Source organism: Tamandua tetradactyla, chromosome 25 (assembly GCF_023851605.1).
Source record: "Tamandua tetradactyla isolate mTamTet1 chromosome 25, mTamTet1.pri, whole genome shotgun sequence".
Classification (NCBI taxonomy): Eukaryota; Metazoa; Chordata; class Mammalia; order Pilosa; family Myrmecophagidae; genus Tamandua; species Tamandua tetradactyla.
The window spans coordinates 7,878,425-7,905,345 of record NC_135351.1 but is presented as its reverse complement, the minus strand read 5'-3'; the positions used below and the strand labels follow the sequence as shown (position 1 = coordinate 7,905,345).

The window sequence follows — 26,921 nt, the reverse complement described above, 5'->3', positions numbered from 1 at the left end:
CCCGTAAAAGAATCTTCTAAATGATTTATGTTTAATGTCAGCTATTTCCCTTCATATTGAAAGCATTCCTCAAGGTAAAATTAAAAAAAGATATCTTACTATAGTTTGTCACTTCCCCTCCAAAATACGCTTCTATTGGCCTCATAGTTTACTGTCAATCCCAGCAATCAACGGACAAGCTGTTTCCACAGTGCGCTTTGGGAATGTGTCGCACAAAAACTCTTTCAAAAGAAGATTTTGTGGACACATGAGTTTGGGAAATGCTGTGAACACTATTCCTTGCATGGAGATAGTCCTTCCTAGCTCTAAGACATTCTCCAGCTAAGAAAGCTGTAGAACTTTTTCCATCCATCATTTTCTACACTCAGTTGGCTAAGCAAATCTTTTTTCCATCAAACCCTAATAATATCCAGTGTTCTATACAGCACATTTTGAGAAATGCTCCACTTGATCAATTCCAATATTATACCAATTTTAAAGCACAATCTGAAAATCCAGTATAAATTCAGTATAATTACACTATTTCATAATAGCACGGGCATAATAACATGGTCATTCTATGAAGACATTGTTCCCAGCTTAAAGTATGGAAATGAACCTTGAAAAAAAAAAAACAACACAAGAAAAATAACTTAACAGACTGTGTTTATCCCCACAGTACTATAAATAATCCCCAAACTTCTAAATTGCCATTTTGCAAGATACAAAATAACATGATCCATTGAGGGGCACAACGCTACCTTCCTGCAAAGCTGTTATACACTCAAGAAGCAAGGGTTTCAAAAAGAGTTTAAATAAAATTCAATTATATCGGCATCTTTTTTTTAAGGCTCTGAGAATTTCTTCAAGCAGGAAAAACCTGATCAACTCACCATATACACCAATGTCCTGCTATGCAATTTTCACACAGTGCTAGAAAGCAAAACATAATCCCCTGTGAATTTGATTAATATCAAAAATCTCTGGCTTGTTTAGGAGGCAGAATTACAGAATTTGAAAATTAAAGGGAAATTCTGACGATAGTTAATAATGTGGACGTCTCATTTTACAGATAAAGAAACTGAGACCCATGAGACGTGCCCAGATGGTCAGCCCAAGAGAGGCACAGGCCTGCTGACCCAGCCGTCCCTAATTCCAAGCCATTGTGCTTCCTCCCAGTCCAGCCTTGTCCACTCAGGGATTGCACCGGGCAGTACAGGGCAGATACAGCCAAGGGCTGACCTGGAAAACAGGTCAGTTTTCCTCCACATTTCTCTGTTACCATGAGTCTGAAGAAAGAATCGTTTGCACAGGGGTTTCCACCCACTCAAGCACCCACCCGTCTGTATTATAAATATGGACTAAGTATTAGATGTGCTAGGCATTGCTCATGGGCATATAACAGTAATCCAAACAAAAACAAATTTCCTGTCCTCATGAAGCTTATATTCTGGTGATCCCAGAATTTTCTACCTGAGTTAGATTAAATTCAGACAGCTGGCACAATGACTTCTCCAATGAGGAAAGGAAGTAGAAAAAGTCAAACTCTTTTAAACCATCTTCTCTGCTGAGTTAGAAGGGGAGGTGATGAGGGAAAGATTGAAACAATAAGTGAATTCTCCTGAATTTTCTGTGAAATGGTATTGGAGGATAGAATCTCAAGATCAGCTGAGAAAGAATTTACGAAACAACCATAATGCACATTTTATCAGCAGGCTACGGTTGACAGCTGGTTATTGACAAACACCTACACAATCTCAGCAGCATGCATCACCGACCGTGCTTCTGGGGAGCTGGGTTTTGGCTGGTCTAGATGGGGCTGGGTTCAGACCATGGGCCAGGTACAGGTCAGTCCATGCGCTTATTATTCTGGAGCCAGCAGGTTACTTGGGGTCATTGTTCACCTTGAACAATGGCAAAGGTCAAAAAGAGCAAAACTGGATGCCCAAGTACATGTCAAGCCTCTCTTCTTGTCATCTCTGCTAATATCGCTTTAGTCAAAGGACACACATGGCCAAGTCCAAAATCAATGGCACAGAGAAATATACTCCTGCCACAATGGAAAGGGCTTCAAAGCCAGTGGCAAAGGCGTGGAAACCGAGAGGGGAGAAGAATTGGGGACAATAAAGGAATCCGGTCAAAGAGTGGCCACTTGCAGTGATCCAAACTTGATAAATGTCTATTTCTTTCCAACCCGGCCTCTTATTTTGAAAAACTCACAAACGACCCCATCAGCTTCAAAGTGTCAAAAGCTAACAGTCTGAATTGGTGTTATCAAGGTCCCTGTTTCAAGTGCTAGGGGAGACAATGGGAAAAAGAAAAACAGCTGACAATGAAAACTAACGTTCACACTGATGGGAGTATGTAACAAGGAATTAAAAGGCAGTTGATTTAAATTACTCGGAAATCTACGAGATCACACTGGAAAGAATACACAGGGAAGACTGTGCTTTCCAGGATTCTCTATGTAGAGAAATCGGGCTATAGTTGCTGTGCAGCCTGTCCTGCAGCAGCAGCAGATATAACAGAAATGTACACATGCAGCAACAAATTGAAGCAAATGACTGTTGTTACAGTAATAGCTGTTACAGTAATAGAAATGTTACGGTGGGCTGGGGTGGGGAGAGCATGAATTGGTAGCAAGATGAGAAGTTACTAAGAAATATACCAGAAAACAAATCACATTTTGTCAGAATGGCATAATTTGGGTCCTCAGGCAAGCTCCCAGCTACATCTCCTATTCAAACAAGCACATCCTAGAGCAGATACCTTCCCAATCGACAGAAACTGTCACAGAGGGTGGGGCCAAATCTGACAAACATTGGGACAGTAAAGCTAGATGCCTGACAGTCATTAAATATTTAGAATTCCGATGCCGAACATAGGACTGCTACAGCAATGACATCAGATACTTAAACTACCCGAATCAAGCATGACAACCAGGAGGGTTATCTTCACGGAACTTGTCAACTAACACCCACTCACATTCCCTGACAAAGTGACTTTTTGGAAAATAATATTACATAAAGAAACCTACAGCTACTCACTAAAGAAATATATATTCCACTTAATGAAAGAACAACTTAAAGAAAAAGCCACAAACTTGGAGAATACAATTATAACACACAAAACTGACAAATGATTAGTATCGAAAATAAACAAAGAACTCCAAATAATCCATTTTAAATGACACACAAATAGAACAAAGAGCCTCCTTAAAACAAACGAAGGAAGAAACATAAGTGTCAAGTAAATAAATAAATATGGGCTCAACCTTACTAGTCATTAGGAAAATGCAAACTGAAACCACCGTAAGAAACTATTTTAAACTTACCAGGTTGGCAAAATAAGTTGAACAAGGTAAAGTTTTGAAGAGAATAGGGAGAAACAAAATTTTCCCAATGCTGATGGCAGTGCAATAGCTTTGGGAAACAATTTGGCAATATCTGACAAAGCTAAAGATTCTCACAATTACTGATTAAGCAATGCCAGAGCTAGATAAAATGTAGTGTAAAGAAACTCCTACACTTATAAAACAAGGAAGTACAAGCATGTTCAGCTTGTGTCTATAATACCTTAAATAAAAAAAAAAAATAGGGAAATAACCCAAATGCCCATTGATTGGAATGGATGAACAAATTGTGACCCACTCATTCATGGAATTTGAACAGCGTAAACAACTGAGTTATACAACTCTACACATAACAACACAGATGGGCTGCACAATGTTGCATGAAAAGCTAAAGTCATACAAGGATATATAGTGGGGTTTCCTTTGTTAAAATATAAAAGCATGAGAAATTAACTAGTTTTAGAATACACAAAGTAAAACTCTAATGAAAACCAAGGTAATAAAACAAAATTCAGAGCAGGAAAGAAAGGAAAATAGGAACATACTGACAGGGAGCGATGTACAGGAGGTTTCACATTATAATGCCCTATAGCTTGAGCTGGGTAGTGGATACTGAGCTGAAAGATGAAATAAATATTGGAATAGATAAAAAAGGATTAGAAAACAGACATTTAATGATTAGAAGGATGATGATAAATAGATAAATGACGGATGGATGAATAGATGGACAGAAGGAAGAATGGACAGATAGATGGACAGAAATTCTTGCACATGAATAAACAATTTCAATTAAAGTTGGGACTTTTAAGGTGAAAATTTTTTTTTTCCAAGAAACTAGGAAGGTTTGTGCATGTTTGTGGCAAAGAATAGTGAAGAGAAAATATGAAACAAAAACGTGAGGATAAGTGATAAAGATTTCAGAGGGGAAAAGAAACATAGAATTGAGAACTGTCTCCACTCAGCTTTCAAAAAGAGGAGAAGCTGTCTGAAGATATAGAGGTGAGGGAATTGAGACAGTTCACTGCAGGGGATTTAGATGTCATCAGTAAAATTGGAAGTGCACATGTTAAGAGCACAGAGATGAAATAAGGTTTTAGATTTGAAGTGGGGATGGGGGGTAGGAACTCATGCATATATTTATCCTAGCTTCCTTTTCATAAAAATACTGACCAAGCTAATAACTTCTAGAAACATGTTCAATTACATTAATGACCACAGAAAAGCAACAGTGCAGTATTTTTTTCCCTCGCAAATGCAGAGTAAAGAAATTGACAGTTCAGTGTTGGCAAGGCCTTAGGAGAAAAGATCCTTTCAAGTAGTGCAGTTTTCTACGTGTATCTGGCCAGACAGATCATAAACCTTGAGGGATGGGGGGAAAACCAGCAGTTCCACTTCTATAAATTTGTCCCAGGGAAATACTATGACACGCGTGCAAGGACACATGTATAAAGATTGTTGACTGTCAACAACCCATCGATACTGGACTGACCAAACATGATCCATCAATAATGGATCTAACAATGACAATGTAGACGGACATCTGGTAATACAAAAAGGTGCTCATGTCCTATTTGTAGAGAAAGAAAAACAATACAAAAAACATCCAAAGAACGATTCTATTTTTATTTATAAATAAATAAGTATACACATAGGTATATCTGACAATTTTGTATTTGCATGAATATTTAAATATTTTTAAAGTTTCATTTAAGTGATGATACAGTTATTTTTATATTCTTTTTTATACTTAAATATCTTAATTTTTCAATGATTATAGATTGCTCTTCTATCAAAAAAAATCTTAAGACCACATTATCCATTTTGAAAAAGAAAAAAGGACAGAGGCTAAGTAAATATTTCAACAGATATCTCTATTCTGACAGCTTGAAAATAAGTCACTAGGACGTACTGAAAAGCAAAAACTATCTATGAGGTTGATGTGTATTTGTTTGCAAAAGGGTTCTAAAAAGGCCAGTACTAAATTAAAGGGAGGGAGAAAATTAGGACAGTGTGAAGAAAGGAAGCAAATAAGGGAGAGTGAAAAGGAAGTGAAGGAGAGAGAAAGGAAGGGATCAGGGTTTGACAATTCTTAGTCTCAACTTGTCGTTTTACCTCAAAAATCCACTGTACTTAATTCTGATTAGTCAAGCTCTGGATTCAGTATACAAGTGGAGCCAATACACCCATACTTTTCTGCCACCACATATTTGCATTATGCAGTCTCTTTACCCAGAGTACCTTTCCTATCTAATCTAAAGTTTGGGGTGCCCTAATGGGCAGTCCAGTCTACCTCTTGGACTACAGGGGTAGCCCACTACAGTCTACCCCTTGGACTAAGATCTCTGGACAAGTACCAAACAACAATGAAGAGAGGATTCTGAAATTCATCAAGCATAGGGAAAGTGTGATGGAGAGTCAAAATTTGGAGACATGACCCACACAATAATGTCCTATTTGTTTCATTTGTTTTTTTCCACATGATTTTGCCTCAAAGGTGAGCTCCAGGAACAGAGCTGCACAACATCACGGGCATCTAAACTTCTAAGAGAAACCTGTCTTTTCATAGGCAGGTTTCTCAGAGATGAAGCCCTTTGTGAGCTAGAAAGTTGAAGGGGATGTTCCTGGAGCAAAGGGAGCCAAAAAGGGATGTCCTCATTCTACGTGTGAATCCGTACGAGATTCATTCCAATCCCAGAGCTACACTGCATGCATGGATGCAAACCAGCATGTAAAAGCTTAGAGAACTGAACCGACATGCGAACCATGCACATAAGGTTCAGACAAACCCCTGAAGTACACTTGTGTGGGACAGATGCAAATGAGCATAGCAAAGACGTAGAAAGAGATGTGAATCACTGCCGCAGGAAGCAAGTCAGAACCCTTGACTTAAACTTAACCAGGTTTATCATCTAATAAAACAAAATAATAATATTTACTACAGGACATAACAAGGCCCACCATATACACAACTTCCAGGATACGATGCAAAAGTATTTGACATAGAACCAGGAAAATGTATCCAATTCTCAACAAATGTTAATCCTGACATCTCCAAGGTTTTGGAACTGTCAGACAGCTACTTAAATGCAACTATTAAAACAATACTCCATGAGGTAAAGAAAAGTGCACTGTATAGGAATGAAAATACAGGGATTCTCAGCAGAGAAATTTGAAAGAACCAAAAGGAAATTTTGAAGCTGAAGAAAAGAAAAAAGATATGAAATAAAAATTTTACTCGATGACCAGTAGAATGTAGATGACAGAGCAAAGAGGCACTGAACTTGAAGACAGAACAATCGAAATTATCCAATCTGAAAAACAGAAGAAAGAGACTGGGAAAAAATGAAGAGAAGCTTAGGGTCATCTGGGACTCAATAAAAAAAGTCTAACATTGGTGTAATTTGAGATCTAAAAGGAGAGGAAAAAGAGATTGAGGAAGACAAGTTACCTGGAAAAACTTCCCAAAATAGGTAAAAAAAATATATAGAGAGATTCAAACTCACTGAACCCAAAAAAACAGATAAACTCAAAGAAAACCCTGCTAAAATGCATCATAATCACATTTGCTGAAAATCAAAGATGAAGGAAAAATATCTTGTAAGTAGCTAGAAAAAGAGAACGTACTATATATAAGGGAACAATAGTTGAAATGATGATGGATCTCTCATCAGAATCCAAGGAGGCAAAAGATAGTGGCACAACATCTTCAAGTGCTGGGGGGAAAGAAAAAGCCATCAATCCAAAATTCTGTATTCAATAAAAATATAGTTGTGATAAGGGGGTAACAGACATTCTCAGATAAAAGAACACTAAGAAATTCATCACAAAGCAGACATGCTAAAGCAAGTTCTTCAGATTGAGTGAAAAAATACCAGAAGGAAACATGGATCTTCAGGAACAAAGGGAGAGTCAGATAAATGGTAAATATCTGGGTAAATATAAAATAATACTAATTTACTCAAGTTTTTAAAAATGGAACTGACTGTTTAAGACAAAAATTATAATAATGAATGGCAAGGGTTTCAATGTATGTAGATAGAGTACATGTATCTTTAACACAAAGAAAATTGGGGTGAGGAGTGGGGAAAGGCTGCAATTATAATTTCATATCAATAAAACAGACTTTAAGAAAAAAAGAATTACCAGAGAAAAAGATGGATATTTCATAATGATTCATCAGGAAGACATACTGCTACAAAAGTAGCTGTATGCATCTAATATATATAGCCTCCAAATACATGAAGAAAAATTGGCATAATTGAAGGGCAACACAATTTCATAAGCAAAACAGGAAATGTTAACACACTTTTCTGAGAAATTAAGAGAATTTCTATCAATTTTTTAAACAAGAAACAGCAACAGACATAAAATTCTGAACACTACCATTCAGCTACATTGATCTGACATTTATAGGACATTCCATTCCTAGGCTCTTTCTCAATAGAAACAGAAACGTATGTCCATATAAAGATTGCACAAAAATAGTCATAGCATCTTCATTCATAATAGCCCCAAACTGGAAACAACTCAAATGTCCACCAATAGGTAAATGAAGAAACAAATTGGGGTATATCCAAGCAATGAAGCACTGCTCAAAATAAAAAGTAATGAATTATTGATGCATATAGTAACATGAAAGACTCAAAATCACTAGGCTGATGGAAAGAAGTTAGGTATAAAGAATACGACCTGTATGATGCCATTTATACAAAATTCTAGAAGACTCAAAATAATTTAAAGTGACCAAAGATAGATCAGTGGTTGCTATGGGACAGAGTTGGAGGAAGATGTAGGTTACAAAGGGGCAGGAGAAAACATTGGCTGGTGATGGAAATGTTTATTATGTTGATAGTATTGATGGTTTCACAAGTTAAATACTGGTTTAACAGATCACACATATGTTAAAAAAAAAAACTGGTCAAACTGTCACTTTACATATGCACAGTTCATTATATTTTAATTGTACTTCAGTGAGGCTGAGGCAAAAAACTCAACCTGTCAAAGCATGGTCTGAGCACGGATCACTCATACAAGAATCATTTTGATGTCTGTTTAAAATGCACACCCCGTCCCCATCAAAGAATCTCTGTGATACTCTCTGAGCAACATTGCAAACAAACTCTCCAGGTGGTTACTAGGCATACGTTTGAGAAGTGTTTAAGTCCAGGGTCAAAGACCACCTCTTTCTTCTAGCCAGTCTCCAATGAGCCAACTGATGGACACACTTCTTTCTTACCCTCTCCAAAAGCTTCTTCTCTCAAATGGCACTTATACTACATGTTCTAATTATACGGTAGTATCTTCCCTGCTACACTGTAAATTTTTGCAGGGAAAAGTCACACCTAACCCACATTTGTGTGTTCCTCTGTGTCTAGCACACGGCCTTGTCTCAGAAGATGGCATGCCCACTTGTACATAAACTGAGCCTGCTAACTTTGTACATGCCAGCGAAAAGTTCTCCAGCTTAGCTCAATGACACTGAACAGTACAAGTTCAGTGTGTAATGGTTCCCACGATCAGTTATCAAAGAGGAACCAACTGAAAACAGACACACAAGTACAGGAGAAGAAGCATTTGGTGTGTCAACAGGGCAGCCGAGCAGAGACACAGCTTGCAAACAGGAGCCTACCTCATTCTGTGGTTAAACACCTTCCTCACCAATTTCCCATCCCCAGCATAACCAGAACAAGGCTTAGGCACAATCCTCTCCAATCTCTCGCCTTCAGAAGTCCACTGCCCTTCTCTTAGGAACGCTCATCGCATGGTAGTGTATCTTTCATCTGTATGCACTAGGATAATCTTAAAGACAGGAACAAAGGTTATTCACTCTTCTATAGCCTTAGAATGACTCTAGGAACTATTTAACAAACAAATTAGCAAACCAACCAATGGTCATCTAGAACCAGAAACTGTTCAAGTTTGTATTAACAAGGTTTTTCCAAAATAGCCCATTGTTAAATTTTAATGATGAGATAAGAAAAGAGAGCCAGTTTTTAAAAGGTTATTTTCCATCTTTGAGCTTTCCCTCCCCCTCCCCACCCCAGTCTATGAAAAATCTTTTAAACTTCACAGGGGCTCAATAAATGGTAAATTTCTTCCTGGTACATTCATAGCATATAGCTGCCCTGGTGATCGTTTTAGATGTTCCTGTTCCATAGACTATATGAAAAGGCATTAGCAGCCTGAGTCAGCTCAATGGGAAATCAGTGCATATTATTTGGGGGCATGACTCAGTACAGCCCTCAAAATACCTCCCTGGAGAAAAAACAATCAGCTCATCATCAAGACGTCATCACCCACATCACAATGACGACATGTAAGCAATGGTGAAGAAGCTACAACTTGAGGAAGAAGAAATAAAGGAAAATTCTGTGAGCTACCTGGAAGAGTCTCATTCCATGCACATAAGTGCATATGTGCTACAGTCACCGTCAAAGGGTAATGACAAGCTTTCACTGATGGCTCAGATGAGCGATCTCACTTCATGCTCTGAGCTGAATGCACTTGATCATAGGAGGTAATGTACATGGTGGTCTAGCCCATTTTTAGAGGCAAAGAGAAACTAGAGAACACATATTGTCATCTGTTGTCTTGTTTTGTTTTAGTTCTTCATGCCACGTAAGGCAGGGCAATGTATGTGAAATGAATTTGTAGCTGTTTCAAAATTATACCTGAACTAATGGGGCAATTTATTATTCAGGCAGCAGAGCAGAGCAGTTACCACTGGCATCGATAGATGTGGTCAAGTCTGCTACCACTATCTAGCTATTTGTTCCTGGTCGCCTTTCTAGGGCTGTGAAATGGGAATAACAGTACCTAATTTGGGGTCTTGCTATGAAATAAAGCACACTGAGCACTTAGTGAGGAGTGCGGCATACAGCTGGGATCCAGCTGATGCCTGCTACTGTCATTGTTCTGTCTAGTTTCTTTGGTTTCTGGTTATTTTAGCATTACCTGCAGCTCTGTAAGAACTCTATAAAAGAAGAAGAATCTATAATAGTAAATTTCATTACTTGTTGGAAGTGCTGCATAAGGGAAGGGAAAGGGGAGGAGATGAGGAAAGGGACGGGAGGAAGGAAGGAGAGAGGAGGAAACAGGAGGTGGGGCAAGGAAGGGAAAGGAGAGAAAGGGAGGGGAGGAGGAGGGAGGAAAGAAAATGATAGGAAAAAAGAAAGAACAGCAAAAATGAATTCGAAGGATGAAATATAACCAGTCTATGCCACAGAATTCAGAAAACATAAAATTGTCTGTACTTGCAAATAAAGTGGTGGTTAGTGACTGTCAGGCACACAGTTTAAAAACTTCAACTAGAGTGTCAAAACACACTTGAATCTAAAAATACAGAACAGAACATTGTCATAATAACTTCAAGTTAGAAGAGAGAAGCCTACACAGCATTTCCTTTATAAAAAGGTCTTCTCTTCATTGCTCCAGTCTCCCTCTCTTGCAAGATATCTACCGTAAAGTTTAAACGCACAATTTCCTAACAACTTGCAGCACGTCCTACCACCACAGTGACTCTCTCAGACATATTTGACCTTAGGTGTTCTTTCCTTTGCTTCTTTTTTTCCACATTGCCTTTTCTTCCACAATGCCTGAGTTGCTGATCTAATTGCAGAACAGTGGCCTCATTAACGTCTAGTAATGACTGGGAAGCCTGCTTCAGATAACTACATTCAGGCGATTACTGTGTGAATAAACCTCATAAAAACCCATCAAGGATGCTGGAAAACATATGGCAAAGCACAATTCCAAGTGACAACTAATATGAGAGCTGAAGAGTCCTGATTTGCTTTAGCTCTGGCCCCATGAAACCAGGCACTCCTGGGAAAGACGCATGGGATTTATTCAGATCTTTTGTCTAAAAAACAAAACCAAAATGCTTCATAACTCTTTGGCATTAGCTCTTACCCTGAAAGGAATTTTTTTTTAAATTTTTTAATGCCAAACCTTTACAAACAAAAATACAAACATTCTTGACATACAAACATTCTATATATGGTGTACAATCAATGGCTCACAATATCATCACATAGTTGTGTATTCATCAATATGGTCTTTTTTTTTTGTCTAAAAGGCATTTAACAACACATATTTCCTCCTAGTATTCCATGTTTTCTATTGTGATGCATATACTCTTAGGCTGATTTTTCTTTTCTTCCTGCTTCTTCCTTATCCATCCTCTTTTTTTTCTTTTTTTAAAATCAATCACTCAATCTAGAATCGTGGAAATAGAGATGACTCAATTTTAAAGAGGTAATCTAGTTCCTTTTCATTAGAAATCTTTCCTAGGACACCCAGGAGAACCTCTGTTTACCTATCTCCTACTACCTTAGAGTTCTCCAGAGAAACAGAACACAAACACACATATATGTAAAATAATTACTACATACGTAAATATTAAGACATTTATTATAGGAATTGGCTCATGGAACTGTGGGGATTGGCAAGGCTAAATTCCCCAGGGCAGGCTACAAGTTGGAAACTCGATGAAGGTGTATTTGAATTCCCCAGGAGAAGGTGGCTAGCTCAAGTAGAGACCAAAATTCTTCTCTGTGACAGCTAAAATCCTGAGTTCTTGTTTTAAGGCTTCCAATTGATTGGATAAGGAGACTTTCCTCATTGATAAAGGTAGTATCTTTTGTTGACTGTAGATGCAATCAGCCGTAGATTCAATCAACTGACTATAGATGTAAACCCATTTATAAAATACCTTCACGGTCATAATTCAGGCTAGTGCTTGCTTGACCAAACAACTGGACACAATAACCTAGTCAAATTGATGCAGGAAATTAACCATCACACCTACTAGTGAAAGCTTACTTTTCTGTAAATGGACATTCTATTGATAAACAGCTCTAACCATGAACTATAACATCTAAATATAATAGCAGCAATTAGTTTCACAAAAGTTTAAAATTTATTTCATATACATTATATAGCAGCTTAAAGTAATCTATTCTTTTTTTAGGCTTTGTTTTATTGGTTCCTTTTGATTATGAAATCAAGATTTATTATATGATAAATTTATAAATACAATATATGCCTTCATGATCTTCATTGACAATGTTAAAATACCCCAACCCAGATAAATCTAAAACAATGAGAAAGCTTGTGTTGAATTTTGTCCTTTTTAATGGGCCACACATAAGAAGGGTCAAACATCTAGGAATTATGTAATACTCTCAAAACCTTCTAAAATGACCAAGCATATAAGGACTGCTAAACTGACTGACTTTTCATTTGACCATATGAGTCATGGGTGCTCACAAAGCAGCATTTTCGGTTCTCCCAGCAGAAACACTCAGTCCATTAAAATGCTGCGGGATGGGTGCAGGTTCCCCAGGCCAGACCCCAGCACAACCTACTACCACCCTAGTAAGCAGCTCATCCCAATCTCACCATGTATTATTAATAAATTACATCTAGATGTACTTCTCAGCCACATCGGTAATAATCAAATGTTAATTGGGGATGTGTAAAAGTTTACTTGGAATATTTTTAAGACAAAAGAGCTCTGTATTAGCAAGGGTTCTCTAGAGAAACGGAATCAGCAGGATATATCCACAGATAAAATAATTTATAAAAGTGTCTCACGTAACCGTGAGAATATAGAGCCCAAGGTTTGTAGGGCAGACCACAAGCTGGTAACTCCAATGAAGGGCCTGGACAAACTCCATAGGAGAGGCTCGCTGACTGAAGTAGGAAGAGTGACTGCCTCTTCTGAATCCTCCTTAACAGCCTTCCGGTGATTAGATTAAGCATCACTAGTTGCAGAAGACAGTCCCCATAGGTGAGTACAAATGCAATCAGTTGTGGATGCAGCCAACATAATCATGATTTAAGTCCCTGAAATGTCCTCATAGAAAAAGACAGGCCAGGACTTGCCTGACCATGACAAGCACCACTACCTGGTCAAGTTGACACATGAACCTGACCATGACAAGCTCTTAGGCTATTTTCCAATTCATGTTCTTTTCGAAGAGAGATTAATCTTATATTTTACTCTAGAGCAAAAATATCTTTGAAGGAGATGTAATTTGGCTCAATTTTGCAGCAAGTATAAGAAATGGCTCATCCCTGGGCAAGTTTAATAATCTTTCTAAATATTCTGGCATACCCATGAGCCCAGCCCTGATGGAGTCAAAGTGCCTTCCCCATTGGAGGCACTTTCCCAGTCCAGGAGAGGTAAAACTCTCAGCCATGTCTCTACAACTTTAAGTGCTGAACATGCATTAGTTCAGGATCAAGGCGCTAACTAAGCACCTTATTTGTTTTGCTGGTTCCTTTTGATTATGGAATCAGGATTCATTATAAGATGATTTTATAAAATGATATACACCTTGATGATTTTCATTGACCATGTTAAAATATTCCAACCATATAAATGTAAAACAATGAAAAAGCTTGTGCTGAATTTTGTCCTATTTGATGGGCCAAACAGCGATAGCTATAATTGACCATGGCTGAGAGTGCACTCGCTCTTTAAAAAGATCAGGTGCTTTTCTGGTTTTTTTTTTTAACAGAATTTAAATATGATTGCTCCCTTTTAATGAGGGGTATGCATGTAAATCCTACACACACAGCCTCCAATACTGGAAATTGTAGATGATAGGACATGTATATTTATTTTAACCCAACCAGTAGTTGACATAGATAATGAACCTCAAAACTTTTTATCCAAAGCAACTTCTAAGAAGTAACAGATTACTTAAATAAATTATCTGCCAAATCTTTAAAATATAATTTTATGAAAAAATACATACCTTCCCAATGTACAAAGCACAGAAATATAAAAACAAAGATTTGAAACCACTAAAAATATCGAGGACAGGATGCAATCATGATGCCAAATTATTTATACTATTAGTAGCTAACGTAGAGACATAAAATAAAATTGCGCAAAGAATAGAACAAATACTTCACTTAAAATTATTATTATTTTTTAGTCTAATGAGATGGGGGACTTTGCTGAGAAACACACTAATACTTTTTTTTTTTAACTTTTATAATTTTATAGTTTAACATACAAACAAAGCAAAGAAATAAAAAAGCAATAGTTTTCAAAAAGTAGTAACAGGACAGATCCCAGAGTTTATTATGGGCTATCATATGATCCTCTCATATTTTTCCTTCTAGCTGCTCCAGAATATAGGAGGCTAGAGGGCTTAAATATGTTTTTATCATCACAATCAACTTTTTTTCCTTCTTTTTCTTATGAAAAATAACGTATATAAAAAACACTATAAATTTCAAAGCACAGCACCACAATTACTTATAGAATGTATTTCAGAATTTGACATGGGTTACAATTCCACAATTTTAGGTTTTTACTTCGAGCTGCTCTAAAATACTGGAGACTAAAAGACATATCAATTTAATGATTCAGCATTCATATTCATTTGCTAAATCCTATCTTTCTTCTCTGCATAACTTCGCCATCACCTTTGATTTTTCCATCTCTTTTTTTAGGGGTGTTTGGGCTATGGCATTCTAATTTTTCATATTGGAAGGGTCTGTCATTAATATGGAGTAGGGAGATGAGATGGAACTATCTGGTGTTCTGGAGAGGCTGGGCTATGTTTCAGGACTTACCTGGACCAGTAACCCATCTGGAGGTTGAAGGTTTCTGGAGAATTACTCTAGTGCATAGAGCCCTTGTGGAAACTTATATATTGCTCTAGGTGTTCTTTAAGGTTGGCTGGAATGGTTGTGGTTGGGGGTCGGCAGGTTATGATTGGTCTACCTGAAGCTTGCGTATGAGCCACCTCCAGAGTTGCCTGTTGAGTCTATTTGAACTCTCTGTGTCACTGATACTTTATTAATTATACTTCTTTTTCCCTTGTGGTCAGGATGAAATTGTTGATCCCATGGTGCCAGGTCTGGATTCATCCCTGGGAATTCTTTCCCATGTTGCCAGGGAGACTTTCACCCCTGGATGTCATATTCCATGTAGGGGAGAGGGCAATGACTTCACTTGCAGAGTTGGGCTTGGAGAAGCTGAGACCACATCTGAGCAACAACAGAGGCCTCCAGAAGTAACTCTCAGGATAGCCTATAGGTAGCCTAAGCTTCTTCACTACCTACATAAGCTTCACAAATGTAAGTCTCCTGATTGAGGGCATGGCCTATTGATTTGTGTATCCCTAAAGTTTGACAGAGTATCAGGGGATTCCCTGATGGTAAAATTTAATAGTTCCATATTTTTTCTCCCCTCTTTCAGTGGACTTTGTCAATACTTTTTGAATATCTCCTTAATATACTCTAGGATATATCCAGGCATTACAATAATCTATACAGGATAAAGGACCTCTTTTTTATTCTGTGCTCCCTGGAAACACACTAATTCTTAAACCCAGCATATTTTGTGAAAGGGCTGAGAAAGCAGTGGGAAAAACAAACCATACGGTGGGAGGGGGATGCCTCTGGAATGACATCAACAATGGATGTGTAAAAGAAGGAAAATAATTTCTCTGTTTCTCATTTTAGTATAATTTAAAATTAATTCTATTGAAAAAGGAAGGCTGAAGAATGAATGTGTTGTAGTGGTCTGCTGTTTTGAAAGGATTATGTACCCTAGAAAGGCCATGTTTTAATCCTGATCCAATCTTGTAGAAGCAACTGTTTCTTTTAAACCCTACTCAGTACTGTATGTTGGAAAACTTAATTAGATTATCTCCATGGAGATGTGACTCCACCTATTCCCGGTGGGTCTTGATTAGTTTACTGGAATCTTTGAAAAGAGGAAGCAATTTGGAGAAAGCTTGAGAACAATGAGAGATTCACAAGAACCATGAGACCTTTGGAGATGAAGAAGGAAAACTTCCCCGGGGGAGCTTCAAGAAAGAAGATTCCTGGAGAGAAAGCTAGCAGATGTCACCATATTCACCATGTGCCTTTCCAGTTGAGAGAAAAACCCTGAACTTCATCGGCCTTTCTTGAGTGAAGGTAACCTCTTGATGGTGTCTTAATTTGAAAATTTTTTTAGACTTGCTTTAATTTGGTGATCTTCAGGGCCTTAGAACTATAAACTTGAAACTTATTAAATTCCCCTTTTTAAAAGCTATTCCGTTTCTGGTACATTGCACTCCAGCAGCTATCAATATACCAGGATCTGATTCTGTCAGATCCTGTGCTAAGAACTTCAGTATCACCTTAATAAATTCTCATAATCATACTCTGAGCCAGATATTCTCATGTTCATTTGAACTATGAGAAACCAAGTCTCACAGGGGTTAAGCAACTTGCTCAATGCCACAAAGTTGTCAATCGACAGAGCATATGACCAAAGCCCAGGGTTTTCAGATGCCCAACCCAGACTTCAAAAGTTTTACTTGCCCTAATTTACCACCATTCTGCTCAATCTTTTCTATGGCCCTTAAAGGTCGTTCAAATATGTGATGAAAACCATCATTGAAGGATTTGGCAGTGTTGGGCCTTCCCCCAAGCCATCTTCAGCAGAACGGAGAGAACCCGTGCAGTTTCTGGAGCACAGCATTTCCAGATGCAGGTTACTGAAGAGTAAGAATGGAAGACCAAATTTAGGCCTAAGAGTCACCCCCAAGAGAGCCTCTTTTGTTGCTCAGATGTGGCCCCTCTTTCCAGCCAACACAACGAGCAGTCTCACCACCCTACCCCTCTCTATGTGGGACATGACTCCCAGGGGTGTGGACCTTCTTGGCAACGTGGGACAGAGATCTTGGAATGAGCTGAGACTCAGCATAAATGGATTGAGAAAAACCATAGAATGAGCTGAGACTTAGCATCAAGGGATTGAGAAAACCTTCTCGACCAAAAGGGGGAAGAGGGAAATGAGACACAGCATAAATGGCTAAGAGATTCCAGAGTGGAGAAGTTATCCTGGAGATTATTCTTTTTTTTGTTTTTATTAATTAAAGAAAAAAAAGAAATTAAAACAACATTTAGAAATCATTCCATTCTACATATGCAATCAGTAATACTTAACATCATCACATAGATGCATGATCATCATTTCTTAGTACATTTGCATCGACTTAGGAGAAGAACTAGCAAAACAACAGAAAAAGATATAGAATGTTAATATAGAGAAAAAAACAAAAAAAATAATAATAGTAAAAAAAAACAACAACACACAAACAAGCAAACAGACAAACAAAAAAAAAACCCTATACCTCAGATGCAGCTTCATTCAGTGTTTTAACATGATTACTTTACAATTAGGTATTATTGTGCTGTCCATTTTTGAGTTTTTGTATCTAGACCTGTTGCCCAGTCTGTATCCCTTCAGCTCCAATTACCCATTATCTTACCCTGTTTCTAAGTCCTGTTGTTCTCTGTTACCAATGACATATTCCAAGTTTATTCTCGAATGTCGGTTCACATCAGTGGGACCATACAGTATTTGTCCTTTAGTTTTTGGCTAGACTCACTCAGTATAATGTTCTCTAGGTCCATCCATGTTATTACATGCTTCATAAGTTTATTCTGTCTTAAAGCTGCATAATATTCCATCGTATGTATATACCACAGTTTGTTTAGCCACTCGTCTGTTGATGGACATTTTGGCTGTTTCCATCTCTTTGCAATTGTAAATAACGCTGCTATAAACATTGGTGTGCAAATGTCCGTTTGTGTCTTTGCCCTTAAGTCCTTTGAGAAGATATCTAGCAATGGTATTGCTGGGTCATATAGCAATTCTATATTCAGGCCAAACTGCCTTCCACAGTGGTTGCACCATTTGACATTCACACCAACAGTGGATAAGTGTGCCTCTTTCTCCGCATCCTCTCCAGCACTTGTCATTTTCTGTTTTGTTGATAATGGCCATTCTGGTGGGTGTGAGATGATATCTCATTGTGGTTTTGATTTGTATTTCTCTAATGGTCAGGGACATTGAGCATCTCTTCATGTGCCTCTTGGCCATTTGTATTTCCTCTTCTGAGAGGTCTCTGTTCAAGTCTTTTTCCCATTTTGTAAATGGGTTGGCTGTCTTTTTGTTGTTGAGTTGAACAATCTCTTTATAGATTCTGGATACTAGACCTTTATCTGATATGTCGTTTCCAAATATTGTCTCCCATTGTGTAGGCTGTCTTTCTACTTTCTTGATGAAGTTCTTTGATGCACAAAAGTATTTAATTTTGAGGAGCTCCCATTTATTTATTTATTTCTTCAGTGCTCTTGCTTTAGGTTTAAGGTCCATACAAAGGCCTCCAATTGAAAGTTTCATAAGATATCTCCCTACATTTTCCTCTAACTGTTTTATGGTCTTAGATCTAATGTTTAGATCTTTGATCCATTTTGAGTTAACTTTTGTATACGGTGTGAGATACAGGTCTTCTTTCATTCTTTTGCATATGGATATCCAGTTCTCTAGGCACCATTTATTGAAGAGACTGTTCTGTCCCAGGTGAGTTGGCTTGACTGCCTTATCAAAGATCAAATGTCCATAGATGAGAGGGACTATATCTGAGCACTCTATTCGATTCCATTGGTCGATATATCTATCTTTATGCCAATACCATGCTGTTTTGACCACTGTGGCTTCATAATATGCCTTAAAGTCCGGCAGCGTGAGACCTCGAGCTTCGTTTTTTTTCCTCAAGATACTTTTAGCAATTCGGGGCACCCTGCCTTTCCAGATAAATTTGCTTATTGGTTTTTCTATTTCCGAAAAATAAGTTGTTGGGATTTTGATTGGTATTGCATTGAATCTGTAAATCAATTTAGGTAGGATTGACATCTTAACTATATTTAGTCTTCCAATCCATGAACACGGTATGCCCTTCCATCTATTTAGGTCTTCTGTGATTTCTTGTAACAGTTTTTTGTAGTTTTCTTTGTATAGGTTTTTTGTCTCCTTAGTTAAATTTATTCCTAGGTATTTTATTCTTTTAGTTGCGATTGTAAATCGGATTCGTTTCTTGATTTCCCCCTCAGCTTGTTCATTACTAGTGTATAGAAATGCTACAGATTTTTGAATGTTGATCTTGTAACCTGCTACTTTGCTGTACTCATTTATTAGCTCTAGTAGTTTTGTTGTGGATTTTTCTGGGTTTTCGACGTATAGTATCATATCGTCTGCAAACAGTGATAGTTTTACTTCTTCCTTTCCAATTCTGATGCCTTGTATTTCTTTTTCTTGTCTAATTGCTCTGGCTAGAACCTCCAACACAATGTTGAATAATAGTGGTGATAATGGACATCCTTGTCTTGTTCCTGATCTTAGGGGGAAAGTTTTCAATTTTTCCCCATTGAGGATGATATTAGCTGTGGGTTTTTTCATATATTCCCTCTATCATTTTAAGGAAGTTCCCTTGTATTCCTATCTTTTGAAGTGTTTTCAACAGGAAAGGATGTTGAATCTTGTCAAATGCCTTCTCTGCATCAATTGAGATGATCATGTGATTTTTCTGCTTTGATTTGTTGACATGGTGTATTACATTAATTGATTTTCTTATGTTGAACCATCCTTGCATACCTGGGATGAATCCTACTTGGTCATGATGTATAATTCTTTTAATGTGTTGTTGGATTCGATTTCCTAGAATTTTGTTGAGGATTTTTGCATCTATATTCATTAGAGAGATTGGCCTGTAGTTTTCTTTTTTTATAATATCTTTGCCTGGTTTTGGTATGAGGGTGATGTTGGCTTCATAGAATGAATTAGGTAGCTTTCCCTCCGCTTCGATTTTTTTGAAGAGTTTGAGGAGAGTTGGTACTAATTCTTTCTGGAATGTTTGATAAAATTCACATGTGAAGCCGTCTGGTCCTGGACTTTTTTTTTTAGGAAGCTTTTGAATGACTGATTCAATTTCTTTACTTATGATTGGTTTGTTGAGGTCATCTATTTCTTCTTGAGTCAAAGTTGGTTGTTCATGTCTTTCCAGGAACCTGTCCATTTCATCTAAACTGTTGTATTTATTAGCGTAAAGTTGTTCATAGTATCCTGTTATTACCTCCTTTATTTCTGTGAGGTCAGTGGTTATGTCTCCTCTTCCATTTCTGATCTTATTTGTTTGCATCCTCTCTCTTCTTCTTTTTGTCAGTCTTGCTAAGGGCCCATCAATCTTATTGATTTTCTCATAGAACCAATCTGGTCTTATTGATTTTCTCTATTGTTTTCATGTTTTCAATTTCATTTATTTCTGCTCTAATCTTTGTTATTTCTTTCCTTTTGCTTGCTTTGGGGTTAGTTTGCTGTTCTTTCTCCAGTTCTTCCAAGTGGACAGTTAATTCCTGAATTTTTGCCTTTTCTTCTTTTCTGATATAGGCATTTAGGGCAATAAATTTCCCTCTTAGCACTGCCTTTGCTGCGTCCCATAGGTTTTGATATGTTGTGTTTTCATTTTCATTCGCCTCGAGGTATTTACTAATTTCTCTTGCAATTTCTTCTTTGACCCACTCGTTGTTTAAGAGTGTGTTGTTGAGCCTCCATGTATTTGTGAATTTTCTGGCACTCCGTCTATTATTGATTTCCAACTTCATTCCTTTATGATCCGAGAAAGTGTTGTGTATGATGTCAATCTTTTAAAATTTGTTAAGACTTGCTTTGTGACCCAGTATATGGTCTATCTTTGAGAATGATCAATGAGCACTTGAGAAAAAGGTGTATCCTGCTGTTGTGGGATGTAATGTCGTATAAATGTCTGTTAAGTCTAGCTCATTTATTGTAATATTCAGATTCTCTATTTCTTTATTGATCCTCTGTCTAGATGTTCTGTCCATTGATGAGAGTGGTGAATTGAAGTCTCCAACTATTATGGTATATGTGTCTATTTCCCTTTTCAGTGTTTGCAGTGTATTCCTCAAGTATTTTGGGGCATTCTGGTTCAGTGCATAAATATTTATGATTGTTATGTCTTCTTGTTTAATTGTTCCTTTTATTAGTAGATAGTGTCCTTCTTTGTCTCTTTTAACTGTTTTACATTTGAAGTCTAATTTGTTGGATATTAGTATAGCCACTCCTGCTCTTTTCTGGTTGTTATTTGCATGAAATATCTTTTCCCAGCCTTTCACTTTCAACCTATGTTTATCTTTGGGTCTAAGATGTGTTTCCTGTAGACAGCATATAGAAGGATCCTGTTTTTTAATCCATTCTGCCAGTCTATGTCTTTTGATTGGGGAATTCAGTCCATTAACATTTAGTGTTATTACTGTTTGAATAATACTTTCCTGTACCATTTTGCCTTTTGTATTATATATATCATATCTGATTTTCCTTCTTTCTACACTCTTCTCCATACCTCTCTCTTCTGTCTTTTTATATCTGACTCTAGTGCTCCCTTTAGTATTTCTTGCAGAGCTGGTCTCTTGGTCACAAATTCTCTCAGTGACTTTTTGTCTGAGAATGTTTTAATTTCTCCCTCATTTTTGAAGGACAATTTTGCTGGATATAGGAGTCTTGGTTGGCAGTTTTTCTCTTTTAGTAATTTAAATATATCATGCCACTATCTTTTAGCTTCCATGGTTTCTGCTGAGAAATCTACACATAGTCTTATTGGGTTTCCCTTATATGTGATGGATTGTTTTTCTCTTGATGCTTTCAAGATCCTCTCTTTCTCTTTGACCTCTGACATTCTAACTAGTAAGTGTCTTGGAGAACGCCTATTTGGGTCTATTCTCTTTGGGGTGCGCTGCACTTCTTGGATCTGTAATTTTAGGTCTTTCATAAGAGTTGGGAAATTTTCAGTGATAATTTCTTCCATTAGTTTTTCTCCTCCTTTTCCCTTCTCTTCTTCTTCTGGGACACCCACAACACATATATTTGTGCGCTTCATATTGTCATTCCGTTCCCTGATCCCCTGTTCAAATTTTTCCATTCTTTTCCCTATAGTTTCTGTTTCTTTTTGGAATTCAGATGTTCCATCCTCCAATTCACTATTTCTAGCTTCTGTCTCTTTAAATCTACCATTGTAGGTATCCATTGTTTTTTCCAGCTTTTCTACTTTGTCCTTCACTCCCATAAGTTCTGTGATTTGTTTTTTCAGTTTTTCTATTTCTTCTTTTTGTTCAGCCCATGTCTTCTTCATGTCCTCCCTCAATTTATCGATTTGGTTTTTGAAGAGGTTTTCCATTTCTGTTCGTATATTCAGCATTATTTGTGTCAGCTCCTGTATCTCATTTGAACTACTGGTTTGTTCCTTTGACTGGGCCATATCTTCAATTTTCTGAGCGTGATCCGTTATCTTCTGCTGGCGTCTGGGCATTTAATCAGATTTCCCTCGGTGTAAGACCCCGCAGGTTGAAAGATTTTTCTGTGAAATCTCTGGGCTCTGTTTTTCTTATCCTGCCCAGTAGGTGGCGCTCGTGGCGCTCATCTGTCTGCGGGTCCCACCAGTAAAAGATGCTGTGGCTCCTTTAACTTTGGAAAACTCTCGCTGTAGGGGGGGGGGTCGCCAGCCGAAGCGGCTTTGGGGAGGGCCAATCCGAATCTCCCAGCCGGCCCAGGGATCCACGCGTGGGGAGGGTCACTGGCCTCCGCGGCTTGGGGGAACGCCTGTCCAAATTTCCCAGCCGGCCCGGGGCGCCAAGCGTGGTGGGTGGGCGCCAGCCTCCACGGCTTGGGGAAGTGTCTATCCACCGTTCCCAGCCGGACCGGGAAGCCACGTGTTTGGAAGGGACCCCGGTTGCCGTTCTCCGCAGCTTGGGGATCTCCGATCCAATTCTCTCAGCTGGTCCGGGGGGCCGCGCGTGGGGGGGAGGTAGGCGCCAGCCGCCGCAGCTTGAGGGGACCGCCTGTCCAATTCTCCCAGCCGGCCCGGGAAGGAGGGAGGGAGGGACTCCGGCCGCCTGCCGCCCCGGCCCGGGGAACCCCGCGCCCCTCGGCAATCTCACCAGAGTGGGTTCTCCCAGCCAGTTAGCCGTTCCAGAATGGGGTACGCTGTCTTCTTGGTCTCTATTGTGGCTCCGGGAGCTGTTCTGAATCGTTTCTACTTCTCTAGTAGCTGTTCTGGAGGAGGAACTAAGACCCACGCATCTTACTAAGCCGCCATGTTCTCCGGATGTCCTGGAGGTTATTCTTATGCATCAAGTAGATATCATCTTGTTATTCAAGATGTAATGGAGAGGCTGGAGGGAACTGCCTGAAAATGTAGAGTTGTGTTCCAGTAGCCATGTTTCTTGAGGATGATTGAATAATGATATAGGTTTCACAATGTGACTGCGTGATTGTTAAAACCTTGTGTCTGATGCTCCTTTTATCTACCTTCTCAACAGATGAGTAGAACATATGGAATAAAAATAAATAAAAGGGGATCAAATGTTAAAATAAATTTAGTTTGAAATGCTAGTGATTAATGAAAGCAAGGGGCATGGGATATGGTATGTATAATCTTTTTTTTTTCTTTCCTGTGTTCATTTTCTTTCTTTTTCTATTGTCTTTTTGGTTCTTTTTCTGAATGGATGCAAATGTTCTAAGAAATGATGAATATGCAACTAGGTGATGATATTGTGAATTACTGATTATGTATATTGTCTTATTTTGTTTCTTATTTTTTAATTAATAAATAAATTAAAAAAAAAAAAGAATGGAAGACCACTTCAGTCTTCCTGGCTCAGGTAGCACTAACTCCCATACTTCATGGCCACTCCATCTCTGCATTGTCACAACTCTTACTCTCTATCCAACTCCTTGCCCAGACATCATCCAGACCCCATGGTCCCTCTATATTCCCAGTCACCAAAGGTGAGCTTTGCATCTGCTGCAGGAGGCCAGCAAACAACCCACAGTCAGAGTGAGCCACCAACCCACCAGCAAACATTCTTCTTCCACAGAAGGGTGGAGACCCCCAAATTACAAGCTGCACCCATTCCTCTCCACTAACTGCTTTATGCTATCCCAACCAACATCCCTCTGAGGATTTAAACTAAAAAAAAAAAACTTTTTCATTAAATTCAGAGGGTGATTATTTAAATCACAGCTCTGAAATTAAATTTAGAAATAATCATTTTTTATTAAGCAATGATCCTGCAAAAAGAAGCTGGAAAGACCTTCATCAAGTCCTTTCAGACACTGGAAGAATTTAATGCAAGACCATATCTTATACTCTTCCTCAGTCAGAGGGCATCAAGAACCTCAGAGTGGCTAAGACTACAAACTACAGGCCTAATTAGCTTTTAAGTGTGTTTTATTGCATTTATAAAATTTCTGCTGAATTTGGGGCACTGTATTAAACACCATAAGGATAAAAAAGATTATATTTTGGTTTTGTTCTTAGGTAGTTTGGAAGACAAAACACACTTTGCGTGACATGAAACAAGTGCCTTTGGGGCAATTATAAAGCAATGAACCAACAAATAAGAAATTAACATTTAGGCATTTGAGCTGTATGTTGTAACCACAAAGACTTCCAAGAATAAGAAGCTTCAACACAATCAGACATGAGAAATTAAGTCCTTCCATAGTTAAGTATCAGAGGACACTTAATCTAGGGAACAATGACAGCACAGAAAGATGGTGATGTGATCAGTCCCTGCATGAGCAGGCAAACACATGTACAGGAGCATGGAAATGACATTAAACGGGTAGAAAGTGTTTTTCAGGAGGGGCTGTGAATGAAGTTCTGTATTCTTTTTTACCTGAATTGACCAGTTGTTGTTCCATCACCCCACAGCCAAGAAGTTCCAGCCACTCTCCACGGAAGTTGACCTCCATCTCAAAGGAAGGATGCGTGAAGGGGAAGTAGCAGTCCACCCATCTTATCTCCAGCCCTGGAGATTAAAAAAAAAAACAATTTGAAAAGGCCTTCTACACTTTTTTGTGACCAAATTGGACCTTCAGCTAATGACACCAATTACTACAATACCACTTAAATAAATAGCAAACAAACTAATTTGTAACACTTTAGGGTGAGGCCATAAAACCTAAAACTTGTGGAAAACTGGGTATGTCTTTTCCAATATGAAAAACACTTTGTTCAGTTCCAGAAGCCTCTGAAACCAAACTGATCACCTGTCAAATCCTTGCAACCACCAGACAGAAGAAAACCTAGGCCGAGATGTGGGAGAGTAGGCAATTCTGTTAGTTTCTGTTAGAGAAAATGATATCTTTTCAGAGTTAAAGGAACTATGTTTTTATATATTGTTCTTCAAACTTACATATCAACAATATGATCAATTTAAGGTATACTGACCAACTTTCATTTCTATAAATACATGTAGGATATGCATTATCTTCAAGTATATGTTAAGATATACTTAAAATATATTGTTACACTTATAAGCACTAAAGAAAAATGTTAAATAAATCAAAGTTAAATATAATAAGAACTATCAGCCAAATTTAAGCAACCTATGACTTTTTCCCACATATGAATGATAAATATGCTCACACCTAAAGAAAAAGAAGAAAATGTTGAATGTCAGAGCCGATTTCTCAATAAGAAATCATAAATATGGGACATTGAGCAATAATATTACTATTCAGAATGGAAAAGACTAATGATTTCAAAGTGATTAAAATTCCCAAACAGTGGAGATCACTAAAAGCAGAGAAACCAGAAGAGGGTCACCTAGCAGCTGGATGTCCTCTGAGAGATACAAAGGAAACTTTATAAATCACCGTTCACATTCCCCTACCTCTGTTCCTTTCACGTTGTACAAGGACATGAAAGAACTTTCTCTTCTTTCAGGCAACACTGCCTCCTTGCTAAAGAATCTGATTCTCCATGTTACATTTCCCCTGCGGATTTAAAATACCATATTTTCTCTCCCAAGATCATCTGCATTGCAAGTTTTGCAGAAATCAGAATGTGACATGAATAAGAATATCAGCCATGATTGTCTCCATTGACTGAGTGCTTACTATGCCTCTATTATCCCATTTCACAGATGGAGTAGGGAAAAACCTCCTAGAGAGGTCAGGTGTCTAGCCCAACGTTGCCCAGCTAGCAGATGACTACTGCAGACCCAAGTCTGTCCAACTTCAAACTACTGCTCTTGACAATTATAACATAATCCCCTGCCTGTCAACAAAGACATTTCACGATGGGAAATGAATTATGAAACAAATTTTATATGCATGGGCTTTTCATACTTGGCTCAAACTTTACCAAAAGCAGAAAGAGACTCGGGTTTAACATTTCTATTTCATCAGGATCTAATTAAATATTATAATTGCATAAGTGCCAATTATGAAATTACACAAAACAATGTAGAGGTTGTTTCTTTGACGGTTCTGCTTTAATTTTATTTCTTTTCCTGGTTACCTGTGGCCTACAGCATGGGACAACTGAATTTTGTTAATAATAGTAATATAATATTTCCCTCATTTTTAAAGGTGTATTAAGTATAATAGACATACAGTAAATTAGACATATCTAAAGTATACAATTTGAGAAATGCTGACATGCACACACCCATCAAACCACGATAAAGGTGATGAATATATCCATCACCCCCAAAAGTCTCTTTGTGAATTTTAAAGCATCAACAGTCACTAGAATTAGTTTGCTTTCGCTACAGTATTCTAAGAATGAAATCATACAGTATGGATCTGTTTTTTTGGTCTGGTGTCTTTTGCTAAGCATAATTATTTGAAAGCTAAGCAATATACCAGTAGTTCGCTCCTATTTATTGCTGAGTGGGTTTTCCCAACACTTTTCCTAACAAG

General features: G+C 38.0%; 1 protein-coding gene and 1 long non-coding RNA gene across 7 annotated transcripts in view; one reads left to right on the top strand and one right to left on the bottom strand.

Annotated features, from left to right (window-relative positions):
• The window catches only part of FARS2 (phenylalanyl-tRNA synthetase 2, mitochondrial), a 611,740-nt gene that overhangs the window by 359,467 nt on the left and 225,352 nt on the right, over positions 1 to 26,921 (bottom strand). For all 6 annotated transcript variants that reach the window (XM_077143769.1, XM_077143770.1, XM_077143768.1 and 3 more), the window contains exon 4: positions 24,890 to 25,021. In XM_077143769.1, the coding sequence (XP_076999884.1) occupies positions 24,890 to 25,021 (132 nt within the window). The remainder of the gene's footprint in view (positions 1 to 24,889; positions 25,022 to 26,921) is intronic.
• On the top strand, positions 9,567 to 25,044 carry LOC143669176 (uncharacterized). Its single transcript, XR_013168764.1, has 2 exons — positions 9,567 to 9,848; positions 24,925 to 25,044. It is a non-coding gene; the product is annotated as an uncharacterized LOC143669176 (long non-coding RNA).